Raw genomic sequence first — 25428 nt, forward strand, 5'->3', positions numbered from 1 at the left:
TTTTCAATCTAACAACTTTCAACAATCCACTCTTGTGTTTTTTGTTTTGTGTTTTGTTCAGGCAACAAATTTTAAATGAAATAAGAGAAATGCATTATAATCGCTACCACCTGCAGTCAATAGGAAAATATCCAAAAAAAGAAAACGAGTTGTTAAAGGTCATTGGATTGTAAATTAGCGAACGAGTACGCATTTCAACTGTATGAAAAAGCAAAGCAAAATCATGAAAATGTTCAAATAAAACAAAAATGCATACATACTAGTACATATCACTCACTAAATTAATAAATTGTTTTCAAATTGGATCATTTTATTTGTACAGTAAAAATTAATGATTTTGATGCATTTATAATCTATATTAACTTTTTTTTAATTATTAAAAGTCATAATTATACTTTTTTTTAACTTATCACACCAACTAAATGTTTCAGAACATCTACTTAAACAACTACAAAAATCTCTAATCTCCATTATAACGAAATTTTCTTTAACGCAAATTTTTCAAATAGACAGTTTTGCTACTGAGAGTTCCACTGAATTTAAATAGAGATGTAGAAGGCTGTAGTAATTAATATAGATAATTCATCAAGAAGAATTGAATCAATATCGCTTCAAGTCTCCTAATACCTTATGATTATTTTCTCATGTTATTGGATTTGAATTTAACCCCAAACTTTCCATTCAAATGGGAAATAAGTTAGTTTTTAATGACATTTACAACTTCCATCAATCACGACGCCTTATCCTGTTCCAGTGGGAAACTAAATCCTCTCGTCTTTTCTCTCCCGGTCTCTTAAAACCGTTTAATCACTCTAGCCTGAATTTTAATTATTTCAGCATTTTCAGTTTAAAGGAAGAGGTGCATTATCAATTTCAGGTCGAGGGTACAACTTCTGCTTAAGTTACTCGATGATATATCTTTTCCCATCTATTATTCAGATACGCCGTTTGCTAAAATCAACTATTGCTTTGCTTATGTATTTTAATCATAATTTTAATCTAAAAGGAAAGGCATTATAGATTATACTTATTGCATCTTAATTCGGATGTAGGAATATAACGGTTGACAGAATATGAACGACGATTCGGAAATTTAATTAAAGAAAAACAAAAGAAGATTAGAAACTTGCTATTTGCTGCATTCTCAGATAGAAATTTGCTATTTGCTGCATTCTCCTAAGAGAAAAATGTTATTTATTTTTAACGAGATTCAAAATCAATCGCGAAGATCGTCAATAGATAGCTCTTCAAACTATGAAACAATCTCAAATTATTCTGCAGTAAAAAACATAGTACAGTCTGAGGCCAAAATTAACAAACGCCGTACAAATGTTTCAGTTCAGTCTGGCTTACATGGAAGACATTGGTTAATAGTTTTATCAGTAGCGGCGCCATCTGCTGATAAACTTTGCAACTAATTAATGATTTTGGAGAGTATAAATAACTTGGTTCCGTACATTGGTGAACCGTTCATTTCTATTTATTTCCGTTTTTCTTTCATTGGTTTTTTCAAACCGTCAATCATTTTGAAAAACTTTACGGACGCAATTTTAACTACTCTAATATAGTAAATATAAGAACAAATATGTGAGCTTATCCATTTTTAACATACTTTCATCTACATTGCACACATTCATGTCCGAACGTGAAACACAGAAACTAAAAGAATGGAAGCATAACAGTAGAAGAACGTGAAAAAATGAATGTCAAGTCTCAAAATCACTTTTCTAGAATCACTGTTTGAAAGTGGGCATATGTGAAACATTTCAGTCAATGCTAGCATGCGCAAAACATGCCAGCGAGTCAGAATGAGTTTAAAATCAGATCACCTAATATAAGAAAATCAATCAGGTTTTGTGCAATTGCTGTACTGAATATCAAGTTGAATGATCAAAAATGCCGAGCGATGATACAAATAGCTGAATATACATGTTTTTGTGAAGAGGAATTGTTGGAATGCTATAATATGGACGATCTCAAACCAAAGTATCTCAAATTTTGAGTGTAAATCAATGTGTGGTCTCAAGACAGTGGCAGAGGCTTACAAATACTTGAGATGAGCAACCAGTATAAGGTTGATCAAGAGTAGCAACAGTTCTATAAGACAGATATTTGGCGATAGCTGAGCGAGGTCTGTGAAGCAATCGTGCCAAAGAACTCGGTTCAGCGCTCGCAAACGTCACAGGAGGACAAATTTCGAGAAAAATTGTTTATAGGAGACTCAATCATGCTGGTCTGTATGTCAGACAATCAAGCCTGCATATACACTCTCTCTTCTCTCATCTGAAGTGGAGTTTGCAACAATAAGCCAATGTGACTCGACGAATCCAGGTTTCGTTTGAACACTGATTCTTGTCAGATAACGATATGGAGAAGACATGCTACTCGTTTTCTCCCAAGAAACTTCAAAGAAGGGCATCACTTTTCTTCAAAACAAGTCATGACATAAGATCAGGCATAATGCGTATTTTCCATACACGGAATCTGCTTACGTTTAAGCGTACAAAGGTCCTTTATTCTTACGTTCACTTGTTTCGATATGTTGTAGATCCTGGTATCATATTCATGTATGGTAACGCTCTTAGTTACCACGCGATTCTGGTCAGTGAAACTATCCAGCGAAGTGGCCCTCTCACTCACCTGACCTTAATCTTATGAGCAAAACTAGGATATGCTTAGGAGATAAATTTCCCCCACCAAATTCTACTCCATAACTGTAAAAGTTTTCCGTAATGCATAGTGCTCTTTAAAACAACATTTCTCTACACTCCCATAGTACATATGAACAATTGTTGAATAGCATGCACCGGAAGCGACTATATGCTTCATTAAACTGCCAAATTTATTATTAAGTATAAACAATAAGTTTGTCCTGGTGTGTGTCAAATTTTTTCTTTGGATTAGATTCAGATTTCAATTAAATATCCACATAAACATTAATTAAACTTAACTTTTGGACTGCAGTGCATGTTTAATCTTTTAAATATTATTTCCATTAAGGAACGTGATTTTCAGTTATTTTCCCTGTAGAAATACTCTCATCGTGATAAAATTGCATAACTAAAGTAAATTAATTACTTAGCTCTGCACTTAATTTACGTGCTTGTTTCATCCGAAATTCGCGACAGCCGCAGAATAATGACGCCTCAGGCTAACGAGATTTGCATAATAAAGCAATCATTTTACGGATAAATCAAGACTTCGAAATTGTTAACCTAGATCGAAATTTGGTATCTTACAGATATCTTTTATTAATATTATATGGCTTAGTTCCCTTTCAGTTTTGACTCAATTATCTGATAAGGAACATTGCCTTCAAGTTATTGTAACATTATCAAAAAGACTGTAATTCAATTGTCAATCGAACAAAATATTTACATAGATCAACTGAAAAATTATGCAACTCCAATATGAATGCGATAATATTTTGTCAGCATTTTAGATGTAGTATTTTAAATTTAATTTATAGTATTTTGTTCGAAGTAATCACATAATCGGGTTCATATCCACGAGAACTATATTTTTCAGATCTAAATATACTCTAGAAGTGTCCATCTTTCAAATAGCGCCATATGCTTTTCTTGCGAAGTTATAACTCTCTCCAAAAATAATATCAGAAATGTAATTTTCCTTAATAAAATGTGTTTTAACTTTTAGCAATGCAAGAGAAGATAATTTATAAATTAATTTCATAAATTTGCAACGAAATATTTGCATTTTTAGGATATAAATTCTTCATGGGAGTGTCCATCTTTGAAAATTTTAATCTCTTTTTCGAGCTTAGTGTTTTGTCAAATTTTGAAAATGCCATTGTTCTGAAATTTAGAAAATGCCATTATTCTTAATCAAGTCAATTTATACCTTGATTTTGGAATTTTTAATCTCGCTATTTAATCGTAAATGTAACCTATTGATCGTAATGTATTCTTCGTATAAAATTTAAGTCTTTCTACGTAGCTCAGTTGAATAATCTTTTTTTATATATATATTGAGTCTTGTCGGAACAAATACTACAGTCAATATTAAATTAAAAGATCCTACATAAAATTACGGTTAGCACTCAGTAAACAAATATGCAAAACCAATACTTATTGATGGTTAAAATTGTATTTTAACTGAATAATATTATCATAAACAAAGAAATTCACTAAATACTTACTCTGATGTACGAAAACCGCTAAACACGAAAAACATCATTAGTTTAATCCCAGACTGATATTAAAATTGTTTTGATTATAAGTGACTTTCAAAGCTTTGCTTTCTGGTTGATGAACATGCTAAGTAATATTATAAATAGACTTATACATTATTTTCCTGTATTTTGAATCAGCAATCTATAATATTGAGTTTGATCAAAGACATTAGCAGACTAGTGTTTATACTATATTCTTTGTATATCCTTTACATATTCAAAGAATATACACATTATATATTCTTTGGCACAACGATAACCACAATATTACCATCATTTCGTTAGCCTCTAAATTCTGGCCCATGACTGGCTGTTACGTAAGTTTTTTTTGTTCTAAGTAGGAAAGCGTTTTTATTCCTCACTTAAGTTAGGACCGCTAATTTGTATAATCTTGTCTCATCTAAATGTTTTAAAGAAAGCGTGTAAGAAATTCCATTTGTTTCAAAGAGGTCTGCTTTAATTCAATACTACTGGATTACTTCAACTTTATTATCATATGATAGAATTTATAGAAGTATAGAATAATCATAGAATCGTATAACAATCATAGAATAATAATTTAATCGAATTATAATTTAATGGAATAATAATTTTATTAATCAGAATTGAAAAAGTTTACTTTACTGCCATATATTTACAATTTAAGCAGATAATCGTCAATTAGATGGTCTAACCTTACCGCTTTTATGAAAGTATATGAAAAATTCCATTTGCTTCAAAATGATCTGCTTGAATAATTCAATACCACAGGACCACTTTATTATCATATTTCTCGAAAATCTCAAATTTTGAGGGTATGCTGCATTTTCTGGGATTTCAAGAAGTATTCTTACATAATATTGGCTCATAAATATACTTATGTTACAAAATACAGCCCATCAATAGTCTGTGCTTTTCAAAACCAGTTAGTTAGTTCTAGAAATTAGGGTAAGAAAGTTCTAACTTATAGTTTTAAAAAAAGTTAAGATTTCTCGGAAGAAAATCGTGTTTTTTAAACATTTATTTTCCTTGTCATATCACTATATCTAAGAGATCTCAGTAGATGTGAAGATACTAAATGACAGGCTCTGACAGTTTTTGGAATGGAAAGAAGTTCCAAGTGCATTTGACTACAAACAATTGACAAGTAACATTATATAGACTATCTTATAAACAGCAAACAAAAACGCTAAGAGCACGAATGTTTTGACTTTAACAAAATAAAAAAAGGTTTTAATGATTTATATATTTCACTAACTGGAAATAAATAAATGCAATGCATTTATTAATGCTTGCTGACAAGAAATAAATGCAAGGCATTATCTTTATTTTTTAATAGTTAGTTTGGAAATTAATTATCTCAAATTCACTATAATGTCAGTAAGAACTTTCATCTATTTTTCTATTCTTTAACAATGGGCCTTAAGTATAACGGCCGTATCCATTATTTATTTTTACTTGTCAAAAGTTAAAACAAAATTTCATTTCTTAGCCATTTTTGACATGAGATAATTACTCGTCCGCTAGTACGCATTTTTCCATGCGAAATGAAATAACTTTAAAAGTTGTGCTCACTTTTAATTTTTAACTTATAATGAATGCTTATAATTAAGCCAATTAAACACAATGAATATTAAAAATAAACTTCATCAACAATCAAGAAACAAACACGGCCTAAGAAATAATTATTAAAGCGAGTTAATCAAATTTCGCTCTGTCTATTTTGAAATGCTTGCACCTTTTTCAATTTTCAACTAAAATATTTTGATATTTATAAAAATACTGTTAAATGTCTGACAGCAAAGTAAAATGCAATTATAGATAAACTTTGTAATGCTAGAAACAATAATTTTTTAAGTTTTATAAAAATAAATTGCTAGTTTAAAGCTAAAAAATTGGAAGTTTCAAAATAAATATTAATAAGTTAAGGAATTGTGTATGAAAATTAACAAGTTTTCATCTAAAATGTTTAACAAGGAGACAAAATTGTTTACTAAGTCTAGTTTTCTAGTTTTTTCTAGTTCTTCTAGTATTTTCTAGTTCTTCTAGTATTTTCCAGTTCTTCTAGTATTTTCCAGTTCTTCTAGTATTTTCCAGTTCTTCTAGTATTTTCCAGTTCTTCTAGTATTTTCCAGTTCTTTTTAATTATGAATGTGAAGTGATAGCTACAATGAGAGGAACATAACTTTCTACCGTGTAGGCTGTTTAGCAGTCCGTTTATGTTTCTGAAGTTTATAAGTGATCAACCGGCCTTTATAGACTGGCTTGCTTCATAAAGAGTTACTTCGTAGTTATGTTCCTTCTCTATAGAACGAATAAAAAAAACTGAATAAACGGCTGTAAGCGTTTCGTGTTAGGTCGTGTAATGTCGATAGGGCATCCCAGGGTAGTTCTGTACCTAAAAGGTACAGAACTACCCTGGGATGTATGTAGAAACGTGATACCCTAGGATCTGTACCTAAAAGGTACAGACTACCCAACACAATTCGATTTACGAACGTAAAACGTTTGTAAATCGAATTGTGTTGGGTGAAGTCACATTCGAACCGTGAAATCTGGCCCAGTCAATTAATTTACTGTGGCCCTCTAGCGTGTGAGATGGAAAGTACTAGAGTTTATCAACACAGTGAAAGTTATTATCATATATGAGAAATATACACAACAAGAAACGATGCTTCAAAAATTTATACGATCAATAAAAATCATTTTTTAAAGAAAAGGTAGTCTTCCTTATCAAATTTTTAGTATGTGTATAAATATGATTGATAAGTACTTCCTGTGCTAATTACAATTTTTAAAATTAATAATATACATAACATTTGCGTATTTTTGAAGAAGTATTAAAAAATTATAAAAACCACCTGCACAAATTTGCATATTATCAGAATCATTAAGTGCGTGAAGTAATGGCTACATAGTGAGTAAAAAATAGCTTAGTTGATGAAGAGTTTTAAAACTGTCATTTACAATGCCATACTCAGGAAAGATGTTTCAAACAAAGAACGATCCGATCGAAGAAAAAAAAATTTGACAGCCTTGGACAATCTACAAGATTTTTTGTACGTTTTAGTTAAAAACGTTTTAACGACTCCTGGGATTTCTGAGAATTTCAACAACAATAAAAAAAAAACTCTAAATATATGACAATTTGGAAGTGTGAGTAATAAAAAAAGATGCTGAAAATGAAAGAACATTGAAGTTCTTTAAACGTCGTCATCGAGATGACAGGCTGAAATTGGAGAAAAAATGTGATGCCGTGAAACGAATTGTTGGAAACAAATTGTATTTCTTAATGGAAAGATATTTACTGATTCTCTTGGGTGTCTTTACCCATAATGGATTGCGCGATGCCTGTCCTTTCTACATGATAACCTGATGCCATTTGCTTTCTTATCTGGAAGTCTTAACTGGATAAATCAATTGGAAAATGCTTGTTGCCATACATCTTAATCCAATGATTTAAAAAGGAAAAGTTAATATTTAGTCATGACCAAGTCAAGTCCAGACCTGAACTCCAAGGTAAACTTTTGGGTGAATATTATGTGGCAAAATTTGTGTCAATGATAAACAATTTTCATCAGCATATTAGAGATAGTTATTAATAAATACAATTGACTAAGCAGTGCAATTGATCTTAATTTATCAAGCTTAACCACCTAGTCCAGTGGTATACAATCTTTTTAGATATCCGAACCACTAATTTAGTTTAAAAAAAATTGCATTTTAGTACCTACTTAATATACAAGTAACATATATAATGACAAATCTACACCTATTATCTATGCCTTAGTTCAAATGTATATATGATAATATATAAAATGATGTATAATAATTAATGTAAGTATATAATATAAGATATATATAAGCAAAATCATATATGTCCAAAATTTTTGTTAGTATAATCAGTATTCGAAATTATTGAACCTAATTGAAATATATATGGTGAAAATATTATTTCGGGTATTTAATTTGGAATTAGAACAGTTATTTGTTCCGTAACTGCAAAAATCGAAATAGTCTATAAATTATTAACAGACTATATTTGCTCGTTTATCTATGTAAAATGATAAAGACAACAGCAATGACAAAATAAGTATGTGGCACAGTATGAAGTAAAAAAAATTTTATTTCCTTTAATTTAGGATTCCTAGTTTTTTTTATCTTCAACATCGGTTGAGAATTTATTCAAAACTATTTATTCCGTAACTGTAAAAATCAAAGTGGTTTAATAATTTATTAACAGACTGTATATGCTCGTTTATCTATTCAGAATAGCAAAGATCAATACAAAAGATATATAAAATTCATAAAAAACTTTTTTCTTTCTTTTAGGATTTCTAGTTTTTCATCCACAACATCGGATGATTTATCGGACAAAGATTCTCCGGTAGCAAAGCAATTCAGACGGCCCCTAGGTCCTTCCACATCTCTGGATCCACCGAGTCTTCTGCGTCTCACATCGGAATGTGTCCAGCCTAGGCCCACCCTCACTCGATGGCACACCGTTGCTTCACCTCATTGTCAAACAACAGCTGTCTTAGGAACACTTGACGCTGAAAGGTATAAAGTACCCTTAAAAGATAATAGAAATTGAATGTCTAAGACACATTGAAAATTCCAACTCTTTGCAAGCCCTTGCACCAAGCTAATTGGGAAAAAATCTTCAATATTTTCTAATCAGCCTGATATTTTTAAATTCATTACACCTATTAAATTTATGCTTTTGGCTAATTTAGAAACGTGCGAAGAATTATCGACGCTGCTTAGGTTTCGTGCAATGAATCTTTAATGAGGCTATTTACAATTAGCCTTCACCACTATGGGCTTATTGCAAGCTTTTTCAAATAAGTAAAAGCAACTGAGAAATGAATGATATATTCCCTAATTAGCCTAAAGATATGAAAGCTTACTACAATAACTTGTCAGGCTGATCTTAAAAATACTGGAAACTTTTCCAATTAGCCATACGCAAACGAAATGACGGTGGTTGATAAGAAAGAGTCAATTTATCCATTCAGATTAATTTGTCTATGACTGAGCCGTTATGGCTCAGGGGATAGAGCGTTCGCCTTCTAATAAGGTAAACCGAGTTCGAATCCCAGCGATGGCTGGTCAATACGAATTCCGCACCCGGCTTGCACCGACCACAGTGCTGATGTAAAATATCCTCAGTGGTAGACGGATCATGGATTCGAGTCAACTTGCCGTCAAGTCAACAGTGCATTTAAAGAAACTGATGAAGGAATAGTAAATATTGTTGCTTGCAGACGATTTCCTTCTACATAGAAACAAAACTAAAAATTCTTTATCTGGCTAAAAAACGTTATCTTAAGAGCATGCCAGCATACGAAGCGCCATTTTTTAGTGGTCCAATCAAATCTAATGCTCTTGCAACATCATATAATTTCTTTTTCAAGAACGAATATTCTCCTTCGCTATCGAAACAAGTCGCCAAGTCTAGGATTCCTGTAAGACCACGAAACTATAACCTTTTTCAATAATTCTACGATATATATCGTAAAGATAGCAAGAATTAAATTTCTGATATACGTATTTACTTTTAAAAGCTATTCTATTGTTTTGAAAGATTATTTGTATTATTTGATAACGAAATAAAACTAAATGTTTATAATTCGATAATAAAAAAAAATAGTGCGTGGAGTCCCTCCGTGCGGAAGAAGTGTAACTTCGTAATGTGGTAATGAAAATAGGAAGGGGTAGAAATAGATTTCTAGTGAAATCATATTGTTTAAGACAAACTTTATTGACATTGCTTACAATTCACAACTGATCGCATCTTTTAATTATCATTTTCGAATGGAGAAATATCCAAATCTATAACATTTACAATGGGATTATGATAACTAAAGTAAGATACGAAATTTTTGAGTTCTATTTTTTCAATATTGCTTGCAAAAGCTGCATCAATGGTAGTTCCCCCTTTGGTTATTGGATCATTATCATTTCCAATCCAAATTTGTCTTTAAGGAAGGTTAATAATGTTTCAGCTTCAGGTAACGAGAAATTCACATTAAAATCTCCTGCAAGAATCACAGGTTCTCACAATATTCAATTTCTTCACCAGTAACGTCTGCCGGAGCTTGTGAACCTGCAGTGAATAGTGGCAATAAAGATATTCCGTCATCAATAAACAGTTAGTTTGAATAATTGTTTTAAATCGTCTGCTGATGTAATAACTGCAACTCTAGCTGGTTGCTAGGCAACCAAACGACTTTTTCTTGTTATTAATGTTTTGTTTTGTTTATCGTTGCGTTAAACGTTTAATGCAACCTTGTTGGAAGTCGCATTAGAAGTTTCACTTCAATAAAATAATTTGATAACGCAGCAGCGGATGATTAAGGCCAGCATCTTTTATTACCTTGCGTAAATTCAGCCATCGGGGCAATCCAAGATAACAGACAAATTAAATGCAGTTCTTTACTTCAACAGAAACGCTCCTTAAAAATATATCCCACCATCATATTTTGAAATCTACCAACTTAGTTACGAAATAAATGTTGTTGTTTTTTATCTTATTTTAAAATGTTTTGCGGTTGTATTTATATTTCTTTTGGGAAAGCACAGGCAGAATTAGCCTGAAGTTATTGAATATCTTTTCTTAACATACATCACAATTAATCTCAAATCAACCTTATTTCTCGAAATAAAATAGAGCTCCCATCTGTAAAACTACTTCAGATGTTTCATTTTTTACAAATGTTTTGTTAGATTAAATCTTTTAAGTTAAACATGTAAATGTTTGCATTCGTTCAAAACTTTTCTAGATAAAAATGGATTTTACTGAGTCTGCGCTACTTTAATATTTAAAACCTTTTATAAAATATAAGATTTGATAACGGTAGAATGTCTGGCTTGAAAAATCAGTGCTCTTGGCTTGAATCAATTTTACAAAACTTTTTTAAAGGTTTTATTACAATGCAAGTCATTTAATATTTTCTGTTACCATGACGGTTGTTTTCCAAAGATAACTAAAAAATAGTAGTTGTGCCTGGTATGGAAAATATATATATGATCGAATGAAAAGTAGGTGATGGTATGATAAGGCCACTCTTAAAAGTTTTATATTTAGGCAAGAGGAGTATACCGCAAGTTGCGTATAAGTGATTAGTCCTTTAGCATGAGAGTATTTAAAGTGAATGTAAAGTCATGCTGAGATCGGGCCTCGTCCAGAGCAGAATAGCGCATGGTATAAGTTTTATTAGTAGCAGAGGGTGAACATAATGCTGATATTCAGAAACAATGAGTACCATTTCTTCTTCTATATAGTCTATTTAAATGCTTTTTTATGAATCGGTAAATCAGGTTGTATCTGCTTTACACTTCTCTTACCTTTTTTAAAGACCCTAAATGGAGACGCTGCGTTTCTGACTATTTCAGAAGTATCTACTTTTAACTACATTAACCCTTATATAACAACATGTTTTCTCGTTTCAATCGATAAATGATTTTCTTTATTTTAATGTAACCACATGTTCTATATCTTAACATAATCTTGGTGTTTATTGTACAGGGATTCTGATGAGGAAGAGACGCACAACCCACCATGCCTGCACGGCCGTTTATGGTTTTCAATTCTGTATAAATCTGACGCCAATCACCTAGAAATTACATTGCTCAAAGCCAAGTATTTACCAGGCAAGTCAATATTGTGTTTTTTTATCTCATTATGTAAACGAGTAATTAGTAGAATATCCTAAAATCATCATATCTCCTCGAAGTTGATTTATTTCCCTTTTAAAATACTAAAATAAAAATTATTTAATATTATTCGATTCTAGATTTTCGCATTCAAAAGCACAGACTATATTAATAATACTGTCAAAATAGCTTACTATCACTCACTAACCTGTTGGCATGAGTCTTAGTAAAGCTTAGAAATGTAATCACAGTAAATATTGCCTGATCCGTACGTGTTAATTCAAAATTTAGCTGATAATTGCAAATTTTAGTGGCAGAGCATGTAAAGACTTAGTAGTTTTCAAAATGCTGTTCTCAAAACATTTGTTAAATTCAGTTTAATAGTGTGACTATACTATTCAAACTCCAGCTACATAACGCTTTTATGTAAACGAAATTAAACAGCGTTACAAAATAACCTCAATTTAAAAAGAGAACGCTAGATAAAAGAGGAAAAACTCACTAAAGTATACATCAAAATCGAGGAATCTATGATGTTTCTAATGCCACTTGCCAATATCAGCAAACCTGCGTGGTGAAACCGAGCGAATTTAAGGCAGAGGGTGCGTTTCTTGTTCTTCAGTGGCGCCATCAATGGCCAAGTATACGACTTCAACCACACACACATGTCATAACATGTTTTATAGGGCTGACTCATTCATACATCCATCAGCAGATCGTAATTTTGACCTGAACCAGAGAACGATGAACCTCCAATTCAGTACCCCCAGAGGTTTGATTTGTTATGGGAATGTGGAGGGCTCTGTGACCCGACATATTTAACATGCACCGGTCACCATTTACGACACGGGAAGTCTTCAGCAAGTGTAGATCGAACTCACGACCTCTTGGATATGGGCCCAACGACCTACCAACCAGGTTATTCCGGCCCCATCTATGAAGTGGAACTCCTTCCTGGAATTACCATGTATTTTTGCCATTTAATTTTAAAATTTGAGGGAATAAACTATTAATTCATACTCAAAGCCATTTAAATTGAGCTTTTAAACCTGAAAATGCTAAGATGTTAATTCACATGTTCTTCCACCTTGTTTGCATGTTCTTAACTAATTAAAAACATGTTAATTCACACATTCTACCACTATCCATACCTAATTTATTTATTTAAAAACATGTACCATGTTGCTCTTCTGCCATGTTCTTAATTAAGGGAATACCATGTTTTTTCACGTGTTCTTAGCTAATTAAAGTTTATGTTACTTCACATATTCTACCTATGTTCTTTGAGTACAGTACATGTTAAACGTACTCGTTCTTTAGATAGGAAAAAACATATGAATATTCTTTATTAATGTTCTAATGTAATATGTTTTTTTAATGTAATATATTCTTTAATAATAATTGCACACTGACGTATAAATTCTTTACTAATTTTCACATGCGATGTTTACAGGTTCTTTAATGAAGCACAAGATATCATACTTTACATATTCTGCCACTATCTTTATATGTTCTTTAATGGTTAAAGAACATGTTACTTCTCCTTTTCTACTATGTTTACTTAATTAGTAAAAGAATTATTTAAGACAACTGTATACCATCCTGTTTCATACGACTAAAATGTTGATAATAAATATTTTTTTTGACATTTTAGGTAGAGGTCTGATTAATTCTCCACGTGATCCTTTCGTCAAAGTATTTCTACTTCCAGACGAGGAAAACTACCAACAATCTAAAATAAGAAAGAGGACTTTAGCTCCTAAATTTAATGAAACATTCACTTTTAAAGTAAGTATACAACGTTTTAAAAGTAACTTTTTTTCTTTCTTTATGTAACGTGAACAGCGCTCGTAGGAAAGATCAATGTCAGAAAAGCTTAATTCCCAGCTTTGTTTTTTGAAGGGAAGATAAATTAATAAACTGCTGTAATAAATCACCAAAACGTAAACTTTGCTCTATACTTTAACTGAATATATTCAATAGATTTTTGAAACTTGGCACTTGTATATTTAATCTGCCTCTTTCTTAATTACTTTTTGAAGTAATATTAATTGTTATTTGAATATAAAAGGAATCTATACCAAATAAGAAAGTACAAAATAAGTTTAAAAATGTTTTATTTAACCCTTTGACGCAGGTGCGATACCGGCATCCTTTTTATGCGCACATTTTCTCAGTCGCTTTAATAACAGGCAGATATATATTTTGGTATTTTTAGCTATAAAACGCAGTTTAATAGTTACTAAAAAAATTTTAAATTATCAAAATTATATTTGCACTAAAACATAAAATCCAAAAAAATAGTTAGGATTTTTTTTTTCATTTATATTCAAAATTTTAACAATGATTGATTTTGTTAGTTGAAAAAATTTCACTGATTGTAGGGATAGTAATTATCGACAATGTCACCCTTCCTCTATGAAAAGGTACCCCCACCATAGAATCTAGTTTACATGTCTTGTACACTAATGAATTGGAATTATATTTTTGTAGTCGTAGATACACAACAGTACTCCCCCACCAGAATTATATCTGTGATAGAATTCGATGAACGGATACCACTAGTTGCTGCTTTGTGAGAAGCCGGGAGAGCTGTATTAAGATTACGGTACTTTTTTAATGCTAACAGTGAGAGGTGTATTAAGTTCATGGTCGTGATCGCCCCTGTGTTGCTTTAGCACTCGAGTGTATAAGTTGTACGTTGTGTGTGATCGAGACTCAGAAGCAACAACATGAGGAGGACAATGTCGCAGTCACAAGTAGCAAGCTAAATGTTCACTGTGGACCATCCATCAAAGAAGGCGTGTTCAAATCATAGTGGGCGTTTCTGTCAAGAACGGCGTGTTCACATCACGTCCGGGTCACCAATGTGGGAATAGTTGTTATCGAAAATTTCAACCTTCATCTATGAAAAGGTTGAACATTGAAAGGAGTTAACATTAATAGTCATAAACTCAAAAAATTGAGTTGGCTGTTCACCGACGATTATAAAAAATATTTCTCTCAGAGCCGTGGTAGCTCAAGGGATAGAACATTCGCGCTCGAATGAGGTGAACCGGAGTCGACACCAAGCGATGGCTGGTCGATACGAATTCCGCACCTGGTTCGCATTGACCACAGTGCTGATGTAACAATTTCCTTAGTGGTAAACGTATCATGGGTTAGCCCCCTTGCCGTTAGGCTTAACAGTGGAAGGTTTTCCTCTCCTTGTAATGCAAATGCGATTTAATTCCATCAAAAAGTCCACCACGAATTCAAATTTATCCCAATACTTGATCCAGGAGTTCATTTGTCTTCTGGTTTGGGTTCAAAATGACAAGGCTACGGAATTGAACATTAGTAATTATGAACCCAAAAATTGGTTCGACTGGTTCAAGCAATATTCGGTTATAAAATAAAATATTTCTCTCAATTCATTTCTCAATAATGTATTTAATAGTAAATGAATATTATTAAAAAAATTTTGTTTTTAGAAATGGCCATACACCGAGTTGTTACACAATTTATTGCGTTTACTAAGGACTATAAATGTAGAAAATTTTGATCTATTAAGTAAAATTCTTTGCAATTCTCTATCTAATAATTAACTTTTGCGAAGCATTTGCTTATTTTCTATATATAATGTATAATTTAGAAATTATAAATTCAATTTAAAAAGAAATAATAAAAAAAAATTTAAAACCATCTGCTCTTTTAAAATAAAATCACTCGAAATTTAAGCTTTGCATTCTAATAAAGTTCAAAACTTTAAATCTCTCTGGCAATTTGTGAAAAGGTTTTTAGTGAATTTCTTTTCGAATTCATTGAAAATCGACCGACATTTTCCTTTTTCTTCAGAAGCACTTCACTAATTTGTATGCCTTTCATCAAACAGAGTAACTGCAGATTTCAAATAAGTTTTCATTCGTTAAAAATAACTTTTACATTTTTCATGCAGGCACATATATTCTTTGCGTTGAAAGGTTTTAACTTACTATAAAATAATGTTCAATGAAATATAAAATGATTTCTCTGTTAAAATAATGTTATGCTATAAATAGATTTTTTTTTTTTTTCAAATTATAAAATCCTATTTAAATAGAAACACAGTAAGACAAAAACAGTTGATAACTAGATATGTGAAACCTTTGGTTACAAATTTATTTTAGTTTCAATTTAACTTTTATTTTATTTTATGCTTTTTTTAACTTTTATTTTATTTTAAATATACATATATTTTTATTCTTTTGCTTTTTATTTTATTATTTTGCTTTTTTTATTTTATTTTATTGAGAATAAAATCTCGATTGAACTTAAATAAATGATTTCGATAAATAAAAATTATAATAAACTCCTGATTTTTTTAAACTTTTTACCAAATATAGATTTCGTTTAAAAATTTGAAAATTTTGAAAATACGAGTCACGATACCAGTTAAAAAAATCTAAATATAATTAAGAATTTATTCGTAAAAAAAACTGAGATCATGAAGTCGCGATCTTATAATTCTCTCCCCCTAAGGGATTTGTCTTCTTTAGATCAACATGGATTCCACGACCACCATTTTTCAACTATTTTTGGTGTGATTATTTTTTCCTCGTTAGTCAAACTAAGGCTGAACTAGATTGCTACCCTTTTGTATACAGGCCTGCTCATTATCTAACCTTAAACTGACAGAACATCTCTACTAGCTACCTAACAGAAACAAACTAATCATTTATGTTAGATAATAAATAAAATTCCGACATTAAGAAACTTGTTTTAGTTGTCTTGGCAACGAAAGAATAAGAGAAAACATATTTCGGTATTTGACTTAAATGGAAATTTGATGTTGTGTACTGTTTTTTACTGTATTTTTATTCTGTCATCTTACGAAAGAGAAGTTTATTGTTTAAACGATACTTATTAATATAAGTATCAATAGCAGCCTTGGAAGTAGATACCTCCAAGTGACGTCATCATGGGTAAATAGGTTAATCGTAGCATTTAACGATTCAGAAGCCACTCAGTTTTGACACACTCACGTGACGTCTCTTACAGGCATCCAATTAAATCTGATTTAAAGTACATGGTTAGGCACAATCACTTCACTTCTCCAGTTGCAAGTACCTAATTGGGTATAATATGAAAAAAGCACAACTACTTCCACTTACTAGGAATAACATTTACCTTTTAGTTTAATTAATAAACTGAGTTTTAAATATGTTTACTAAATTCATAAACTTCTGTAAAACAACAATATAAATTATTTCCAAAGGAACTAGACTAATACAATTTCAACCTGGCGAGTAGCGACTTATAAACAAGACACTTCGTTTGATGCTTTTACTTGTTGCTAGAAATCAGGTTCGCAGAAAATGCTGTTTACTAGTTAAATTTAGTAGGAATAACACGATCTGTGACGTAGGCTATAGTATACCCAATCGCTCTTATTTTTTTCATTGATTGTATTTATAAAAATAAAGGAGTATTATGAATAAGAACATTTCCAACTTATGAAACTATGTTACTGGCATAAGTTTTAAATTGAATAATTCTGACATTAATAATTTTTGGACGTGATGGATCATATTTTTTATTGAAGTTATACTTCTTATGCGACTTCCAACAAGGTTGCGTTAAACGTTTAACGCTACATTTTTATTGGCCGAGAAATCACGTAGTAGGATTCAGTTTTCCCTCATTCATTTCCATATTGTTTTGGTTCTCACTAGCATAAAAATAATAAAAGTCATAAAAGTATTCGCGATCGCAACGCTCGAGTACGCCGTCTAGCGGGAGCCTGTAAATATCGGACATTAATTTATCACGTTTTCATTTAGTTCCATCAAAGTCATTGACTGAATCAGACGCCATTTTTTAGCAGCAAATAGGAAACAAAATTTCCCTAAGGAAAAGGCCGAAGAACTTGAAAAAAATCTCCAGAATATTAGTAAATCTTTCAGGAACAGAACACGCTAAACATTTGAAGAAAAATTCTTCAATAATTTTTAATTTCTATTATCAACAAACTTGCAACTGATGACTTCCGATTTCGGATACTGTTACAGATGTGTGTATTAAGGTAAAATGCATTTCTTCTGTCTTCAATTCATTACGAATTAAAGTGAAGTCAACATTGCTTTCGTCATTCCAGTGAATAAATATGAATTCAGAACATACAGAATTGTAATAGTTATAGAATAGTATATATTTCTGTATCCATATAATTCGGAAAACAACAATAAAAAATTATCCAAGTTACTTGAAATAGTGCCATTTCTGCTGATTCTTAATTAATTTAAATCGTTTTCTTGGTAAGTTTTTTTTAATTTTGAAAGAATAAGTTCAACTAGAATTCAGCTATTCTGTTTTCAGCTACATATTCAAATTCATATCAATTATAAAATTTTGCTGTGTAGTATGTTATCTAAAAGTAATGAAGGTATAAACTATGTATCTATTATTTGAGAATAAAGTTTTCAAACAAGGAACTTATCATTTTGGAATTCTCCGGGAATCATAAATCAGGTAAGTGCAATGATTTTTACAATAAAAAATTTGCTTGTAAATATTTTTTTTTCATTTGATGATGGTTCTCTACACTACAGAATGGATTTTTACGTCTGATTAAGAACTATAAGAATAATAAAAAAAGAAACAATATGAAAGTTTTTATTTCAATGTAAAGAATTCTTAAAATCGTTTTTTTATTCTAAGAATTCTTTATTTTCCGTTTTTTAGTTTATAATTTTTTGATAAAAATTGTTCTCAAAATACTTTTTTTGAAAAATTAAATGGTATAACATTATGTGTTTATGTATACTTCTTGTATATTCCAATGTTTGAAGTAATATGATTCAGAAAAGTATGGAATAAAAATTCGGTACTAACGTATTAACGCCACCGCCGCAACAGATTTGGCGGTTTTTAAGAGCCGCTAATCTACACTTAAAATTTTTGCGACAATTCATAAAATAAAACACTTTATTTAAAATCAAAATAGTTAATCGGATTTCGGTGGAAAATGAGCCGATATAGAGTTTAGCATAGATTCAAAACAATCATATCGCCATATGAACTCTGATGAATAAGATTCCAAATGAAATAACATTTCCAAAACGTACGTTTACCAAGATAAAGTTTTATGTTGTGGGAATTGGTACATTTTCGTTTTTTCGGTAAAATATTTCCCTCCTGAAAAAATAAAATTGCATCTTGTTTTGTTTTTGGCAAATCCCAAAGACGAATATTCGTAGCACTAAAAATGGCGACAAAAAAGAATTGTCTTTTTTTTTTTTTTTTTTTTGTTTCGTCAGCATTCTTTATTTTACGCTTCTTAGTTTCTAAATAATGATTTTTATTGAAACTTGAAATTTTTTGATAAAAATTGTTGTCAAAAAACGTTGTTTACAAAATTAAATTTCATAAAATTATGAGGCTTATGTATACTTTTTGTTCATTTTAATTTTTGAACTAATATGATTCTTAAAACTATAGAATGTAAAGTTTAAATGGGCCTTTCATGTTATATCATTAAATTTAGTAATACTATTTCTCGGGCATTAGGTTTTAACTCTTATAAGAATATACATATTTTTTTCTGTTAATGTACAAATATTTTTCCGATGTGTTTTGGATGTTCCTTCTCTAATAAAAAGAGATACCATTTTTTTTTCGGTTGTACAAGAAAGAAGATCAAGCATTTTTCTTTTTTAAATTTAATAAGCCACATTAAAGAAGGAACGTTGCAATGCTACACGCTACATTAACGACGTCTCCAGAGTAACTGAATGACGGTTCATATAGAAATCGCAGGTAAGCGTCTCATACAACAACGCCCCCTATAGTTCGTTGCGATCGCGAATTGTTTTTCTATAAATATTTTTTTAGTTTGATTTGATACACATACATTTAATAGGATAGTATTTTTTATTTTCAAATTTAGTGGATAACAATTGTAAAAAATTAGTGAATGCAATCCCACGGACAATGCGACGGATTTAAGGTTATGTCAAGGTACGTCTCTTGTGAATATCAATTGATTGCTAAGTTTTCTCTTCTGAAATTACATTATGACGCATTCACATACATTATTAATACAAATACATTTTCCATGGCGAGACGATGAGGCAACCACAAGCACTTCCACTGGTTTAAGAGGTCCACGAGGGAAAAATGCACAATATTACCGTGATTACAGAGCACGGAAGCGAGGGGAGCAGGAAAAAGAGTCCTTGAATAGAGCTAGTGATCCTTCTACGACTGCTGATTCTTCTATAATTAACGTCGCAGGTTGCGAAGTTTAACTTCTTCCGCGCGGAGGGACTCCACGCACTATTTTTTTTATTTTTTATAATAAATAACTTAATAACTCCTCCAGAAGTTTGACAAAATAGTAGCTGTAGTATTGACTAAGCATAGAAGACAGCTTCAACCATTGTTTACGTAGAGTCATTACATACTTAACCACAAAAAAAACACTATTTTTGTGTCAGTCCACTCTAATAAATTGATATAGCCTTGTATGTAAAAGTTAAGTTTATAATCTAGTTCAGCCTTTATCAAACATAGTTTAACCTAAAGAACTTAACACCATTTACATTTGACTCAGAATGTTGCTTGAATAACGCCATAATAACGCTTTTGTGATATTCAACTCACAATTTTTTTTCAGCCACAGAACCTTAATCGATCTAATTTCTTTTGGTGGAACTCTGACTTTTAAAAAAACGTTCATTATCAGGTATAAACATGCAAATAAAAAGACCTACAGATTAATTCAGAAACATTTAAAATGCAGAAAACTTGTTCATTGTTTCATCAATTCGTAAGTTTGCAGAGGCTACGTTTTTGCTATAAAAGTTAAATCTAGCAGTTGTGACGTTTTAGTTGAAATAGAATAAAGTAAGCTGAATTGTAATTTTTTGTTTTAAAGAACTGTTATAAACTGTGAGAAAGGTTATCAGAGAAGAATAATTCACTATTTTTTAATTTGTTTATTTTATTTCAAATTTCAAAGCTCGATGAGAATTACGGATGCAATAATTTGTAAATTTGTATCGTTTATCTATTTATTCAATGTACGTATTGTTATTGGAAAAAAATATACTTTTAAACTTTTCTCTTTTTAATTTTATTGCAATTTTACATAAGTTATTTCATAAAAAAAACTTTATTAAATAAATAATGGATTATTGGTTGGATATAAACCTATTACAGGTTACAAAAAATCATTACTGGTTGTTTAAGATTTTAAGTCATTAGCGTATGTATATTTGACCGAAGCGCCACCTTTAATTTTCTTTAGATTTATTTGTTTTAATATTTCACTTTAGGTTGCGTGGCAACCTGAGATAGTTTTTGTTGTTGTTCTTTTCTGTTGTAATTTAGAATTATAATTTTTAGAATCCGTTTTTGATGCTAAATTATTTGTTATTAAAAGATTAAAGTTTTATAATTGTTGTCATTCATCTGTAGAACTTGTAGTTCATTTGATTGATTTTATTTAAAAGGCGTCCGCATTATTTATTTTAACTTATTAGCGACATTTTGTGGCGTCCGCGACAGGACGGTTGATACGCTACTTCTGATTTGAAAAATGTTTTTAGCATCAAAGGGATTTAAAAAGGAAGATCTTATTATTGTTGCCCAAGAAATTGGCGAAGTATTACCTCAAAAGGCTACTGTAGCGGATCTGAAAACGATCATTTTGAAAAGTAAAGAATATTTAGCTGATCCAGATTTTGTAACAAGTGTATTGGTAGCTACTGTCAATGATCGACGACAAAAGGAGGAATATGAAGAAAAAGAGAGACAAAGAGAATATGAACAAACAGAGAAACAAAGAGAATATGAAGAGAAACAAAGAGAATATGAAGAGAGAGAAAGTATAAGAAAACATGAACTGGAGTTGGCGAGAATTCAAGCTACATCGCAAAGAACCGGTGAGTCTCCGCCAAATATTATTAGTGCCAGAAAGCAGTTTAATTTGCCAAAATTAGAACTTAGGCAATTTAGTGGAGATTTAAAAGATTGGCTACCATTTTGGGGACAATTTGAACAAATTAATAATGATACAGATATTGCCCCTGAAAACAAATTTCAATACCTGATTCAGGCTACAACTGTTGGATCTAGAGCTAGAGAAGTTGTAGAAAGCTTTCCTCCAACAGCTGCAAACTATACCAAAGCAGTAGATAGCCTCAAAACCCGATTTGGCAAGGATGACCTTTTGGTCGAAGTTTATGTTAGGGAATTGTTGAAGCTCATAGTTTCCGTTCAAAAGCATGAAAAGATATCTATGACGTCCCTTTATGACAAACTAGAGTCATATCTTAGAGCTTTAGAAACGTTAGGTGTTACGACCGAGAAATGCGCTTCAATACTATTCCCTATGGTAGAATCTTGTTTCCAAGAAGAGTTTCTAAAAGCCTGGAACCGAAGTTCTTCGCGCGTTGCTTCAGTTGACGCCAAAGAGCGATTAACAAACATCATGGCTTTTCTGAAGGCAGAAACGGAAGGTGAAGAAAGAATTAATTTGGCCATGTCAGGTTTTGGCTTGGGATCTGATGAAAAACGCCTACCCTTTAAAAAGAAAGCAAGAGATTTGCCAACAAAAAGATTTCCAACAGCAGCAAATCTATTGACTACAGATGTAAAAGATTTGAAGAAAGTGTGTGTGTTTTGTTCAGGGAAACATAAAAGTTCAGATTGCTTTTCCGCTCGAAATATGACTTTAGCTGAAAGAGAGAACATAGTAAGAGAAAGTCAATGTTGTTTTGCCTGTTTAATGCAAGGACATCCAGTTCGTAAGTGCAAAGCTTTTATAAAATGTGTCATATGCGGTAAAAGACATGTGGTACTAATGTGTGAATCTTTAGCTGCAAAAAATCGTGAACCCGATAAATCTGGGCAGAAAAGTGAAAGTTCTGAAATAAACATGTCCAACATCACGTACGGTCAGAAAGTGTTCCTTCAAACTATGAAACTAAAGCTGATATCTGATGGAAAAGAAATTGTGGTGAGAGCAGTTTTAGATTCTGGATCACAAAGAACATATATTTTAAAAAATTTGGCTGAAAAGATGGAATATGTTCCCTTGGGAAAAGAAACTCTCATACACTCTTTGTTTGGTGGTCATAAATCAGATAAATTTGAACACACGTGTTATAGAATTAGATTAAGGAATCCAGAGAATAACTTGACTTGTAACATGGAAGCTTTAGATCAAGCATCTATTTGTGATACTATAACACCTGTTAGCTTTGGACCCTGGTTAAAAGAGCTTGAAGAAATGAATATAAAGCTGTCAGACGTCGGAAATGAGTCACAACCAGTTCAAATTCTGCTTGGAGCTGACGTAATAGGAAAACTTATGACAGGAAAACGAAGAGTTTTGGCAAGTGGATTAGTAGCAATAGAGACACTATTGGGATGGACTTTAACAGGGAAAGCACCTGAAAATGATTTACCGTCAAGCAACGCAATGTTGGTTACTTCACTTTTAGTAAAAGAAATGGATATTTCTGAGCTGTGGAGATTAGATTCTTTAGGAATAAAAGATCCTTCAGAACAAAAATCTAGAGAGGAAATGCAAGAAGCCTCAATGGGACATTTCTTAAATACAGTGAAAGTTGAAGGAGACGGCCGTTTTATAGTTAGTCTGCCATGGCTTGATGAGCATTTGCCTTTGCCAGATCAGTGGCGTAGCGAGGGGTGGGCAAGGGGGGGCATCATGCCCCGGGCGCTACTCACAAAGGGGCGCCAAATGGTCCGCAAAACAAAAAATTGCTGGATAATTTTTTTTATTATGATTTATTTCTGGAAAATATATTTTAAATTAGTGCCAGTGTGATATAATAAATGTTAATTCATAAATATTATTCATAATATTTAATTCATAAATATTATTCATAATATTTAATTCATAATGTCACTTTAATAGTCTAAATCAAACTGTAATAATATATTCATAATACAAAATGGCACGTCTTTTCCACTGGCAGACCTGTGTCTGTCTAACTCGACCTGTGTCTGTCAGCACTTCCTTCTATGCTGTGTGGTTACATAAATTATCTCATAATATGTTAAAATAAATATTTGCAGTGTACAAAATACAAACATTCTTTCTTTCAAAAATCTATTTATTTTTATTTGTATAAAAACAATGTAGCTTACGCTTGTTATTTTAAAACGATAACCATAACACTCTAATGTACTTATATGTACAGTCACGGGAAAAAAAGTGTCCGGAAAATAACAACTAAAGGATCGTCTATTTTTTAATATAGATACTTCTCAGACACACAACAAATACAACGTTTTGTTATTTCTAAGAAAGGGCACAAACAACGCCATATTTGTTGTGTGCCTGAGAATTATCTGTCTTTTAAAAAAAAAAGATTATTTGTTACTTTCCGGATACTTTTTTCCGTGACTGTACATATCCGTGACATTTGAGACAGGTTGTGGAAGTCAGCGAAAAATTAGTGAAATACCCGAAATAGTAACTTTTAAGTTATTTTGGGGGTGTATTTTTCAGTTTTGCTTCCTTGTCATCGCGCTCTGCTTAGAATAAAAATGAAATGTTATTAAATATTAAATGTTATATATAAGTTTAATGTCAGCATAAATTATATTGTATATTTCACTATGTTACTACCTTTCAAGTTCAAGGCATTCTTGGTAAGTAATAAATCAAATAAGATTACTTACTACATCTACTCGACGATTCTATTATTAAGTGAATAGAGTATGAAAAAATTTGCTAACAGAAAAATTTGTTGTTCTCATATTAGCCACCACAGATTCAAAATGAATTCATTCATCTTCTGGCATCTACAATTCGAAATCAACTAATAAACGATATCAAAAGAAATAAATATTATGGACTTTTGTTTGATTCAACTTCTGATATCTCTCACCGAGAACAAATGTCCCAAGTCGCTAGGTATGTAGATACTGGTTTTATCAATAAAAAAGTTTCCATCAAAGAATCTTTTTTGAGTTTTATTGAAATACATGCTAAAGATGCAGCCTCGATCGAAAATACAATTTTAAAGAAATTAAATTACGATGAAATTTCATTAACAAACTGCAGATCACAATGTTACGATAATGCTGCCGTGATGGCAGGTCACACATCTGAAACGCGATGGAGCGCCAGAATACAAGCGGTTAGCCTTATCATCTCTGGGCTAGAGAAAATAAAAGAACTATTAGAAAGATTAGCAGAGCACACTGCCACTACAAGTGACAACAGAAGTGAAGCTACAATTCTGTTGCAAAATATACTAACCTTTAGTTTTATAACTGTTGTTCATTTCTGGTATGAAATCTTAAGAAGGATTGATCGTGTGCAGCTCAGATTACAAGATGCTAGAATGAATTTTAGAGAAGTGTTCTATGATCTTGAATCATTAGCGACTGAACTAGCCGAAATTTGAGACAAGCTCCGTAAAGAAGCAATAGAAAAAGCGGAGTCTCTTTGTGAAAAATGGGATATGGATACAACAATACGTGTCTGGAGAATTGGCAAGAAATGTATACACGATTAAGTGACCTTAATTTCAACTTTGGATTTCTACTAGATGGTGAAAATTTATTAAACAAGGATATTTTGATAACGACCTTGAAAA

General features: G+C 31.4%; 1 protein-coding gene across 5 annotated transcripts in view; it reads left to right on the forward strand.

Moving 5' to 3' along the window:
- The window catches only part of LOC107456068 (synaptotagmin-15), a 186344-nt gene that overhangs the window by 141114 nt on the left and 19802 nt on the right, over positions 1-25428 (forward strand). For 3 of the 5 annotated variants that reach the window (XM_087166100.1, XM_071178451.2, XM_087166101.1), the window contains exons 3-5: positions 8504-8731; positions 11703-11831; positions 13489-13618. In XM_087166100.1, the coding sequence (XP_087022226.1) occupies positions 8504-8731; positions 11703-11831; positions 13489-13618 (487 nt within the window). Of the gene's footprint in view, positions 1-8503; positions 8732-11702; positions 11832-13484; positions 13619-25428 lie in introns of all 5 variants that reach the window. The other 2 variants (XM_071178452.2, XM_071178450.2) reach the window with 1 other exon arrangement.

This window comes from Parasteatoda tepidariorum, chromosome 6, assembly GCF_982258835.1.
Source record: "Parasteatoda tepidariorum strain Cologne lab strain chromosome 6, Ptep-v5.0, whole genome shotgun sequence".
Lineage (NCBI taxonomy): Eukaryota > Metazoa > Arthropoda > Arachnida > Araneae > Theridiidae > Parasteatoda > Parasteatoda tepidariorum.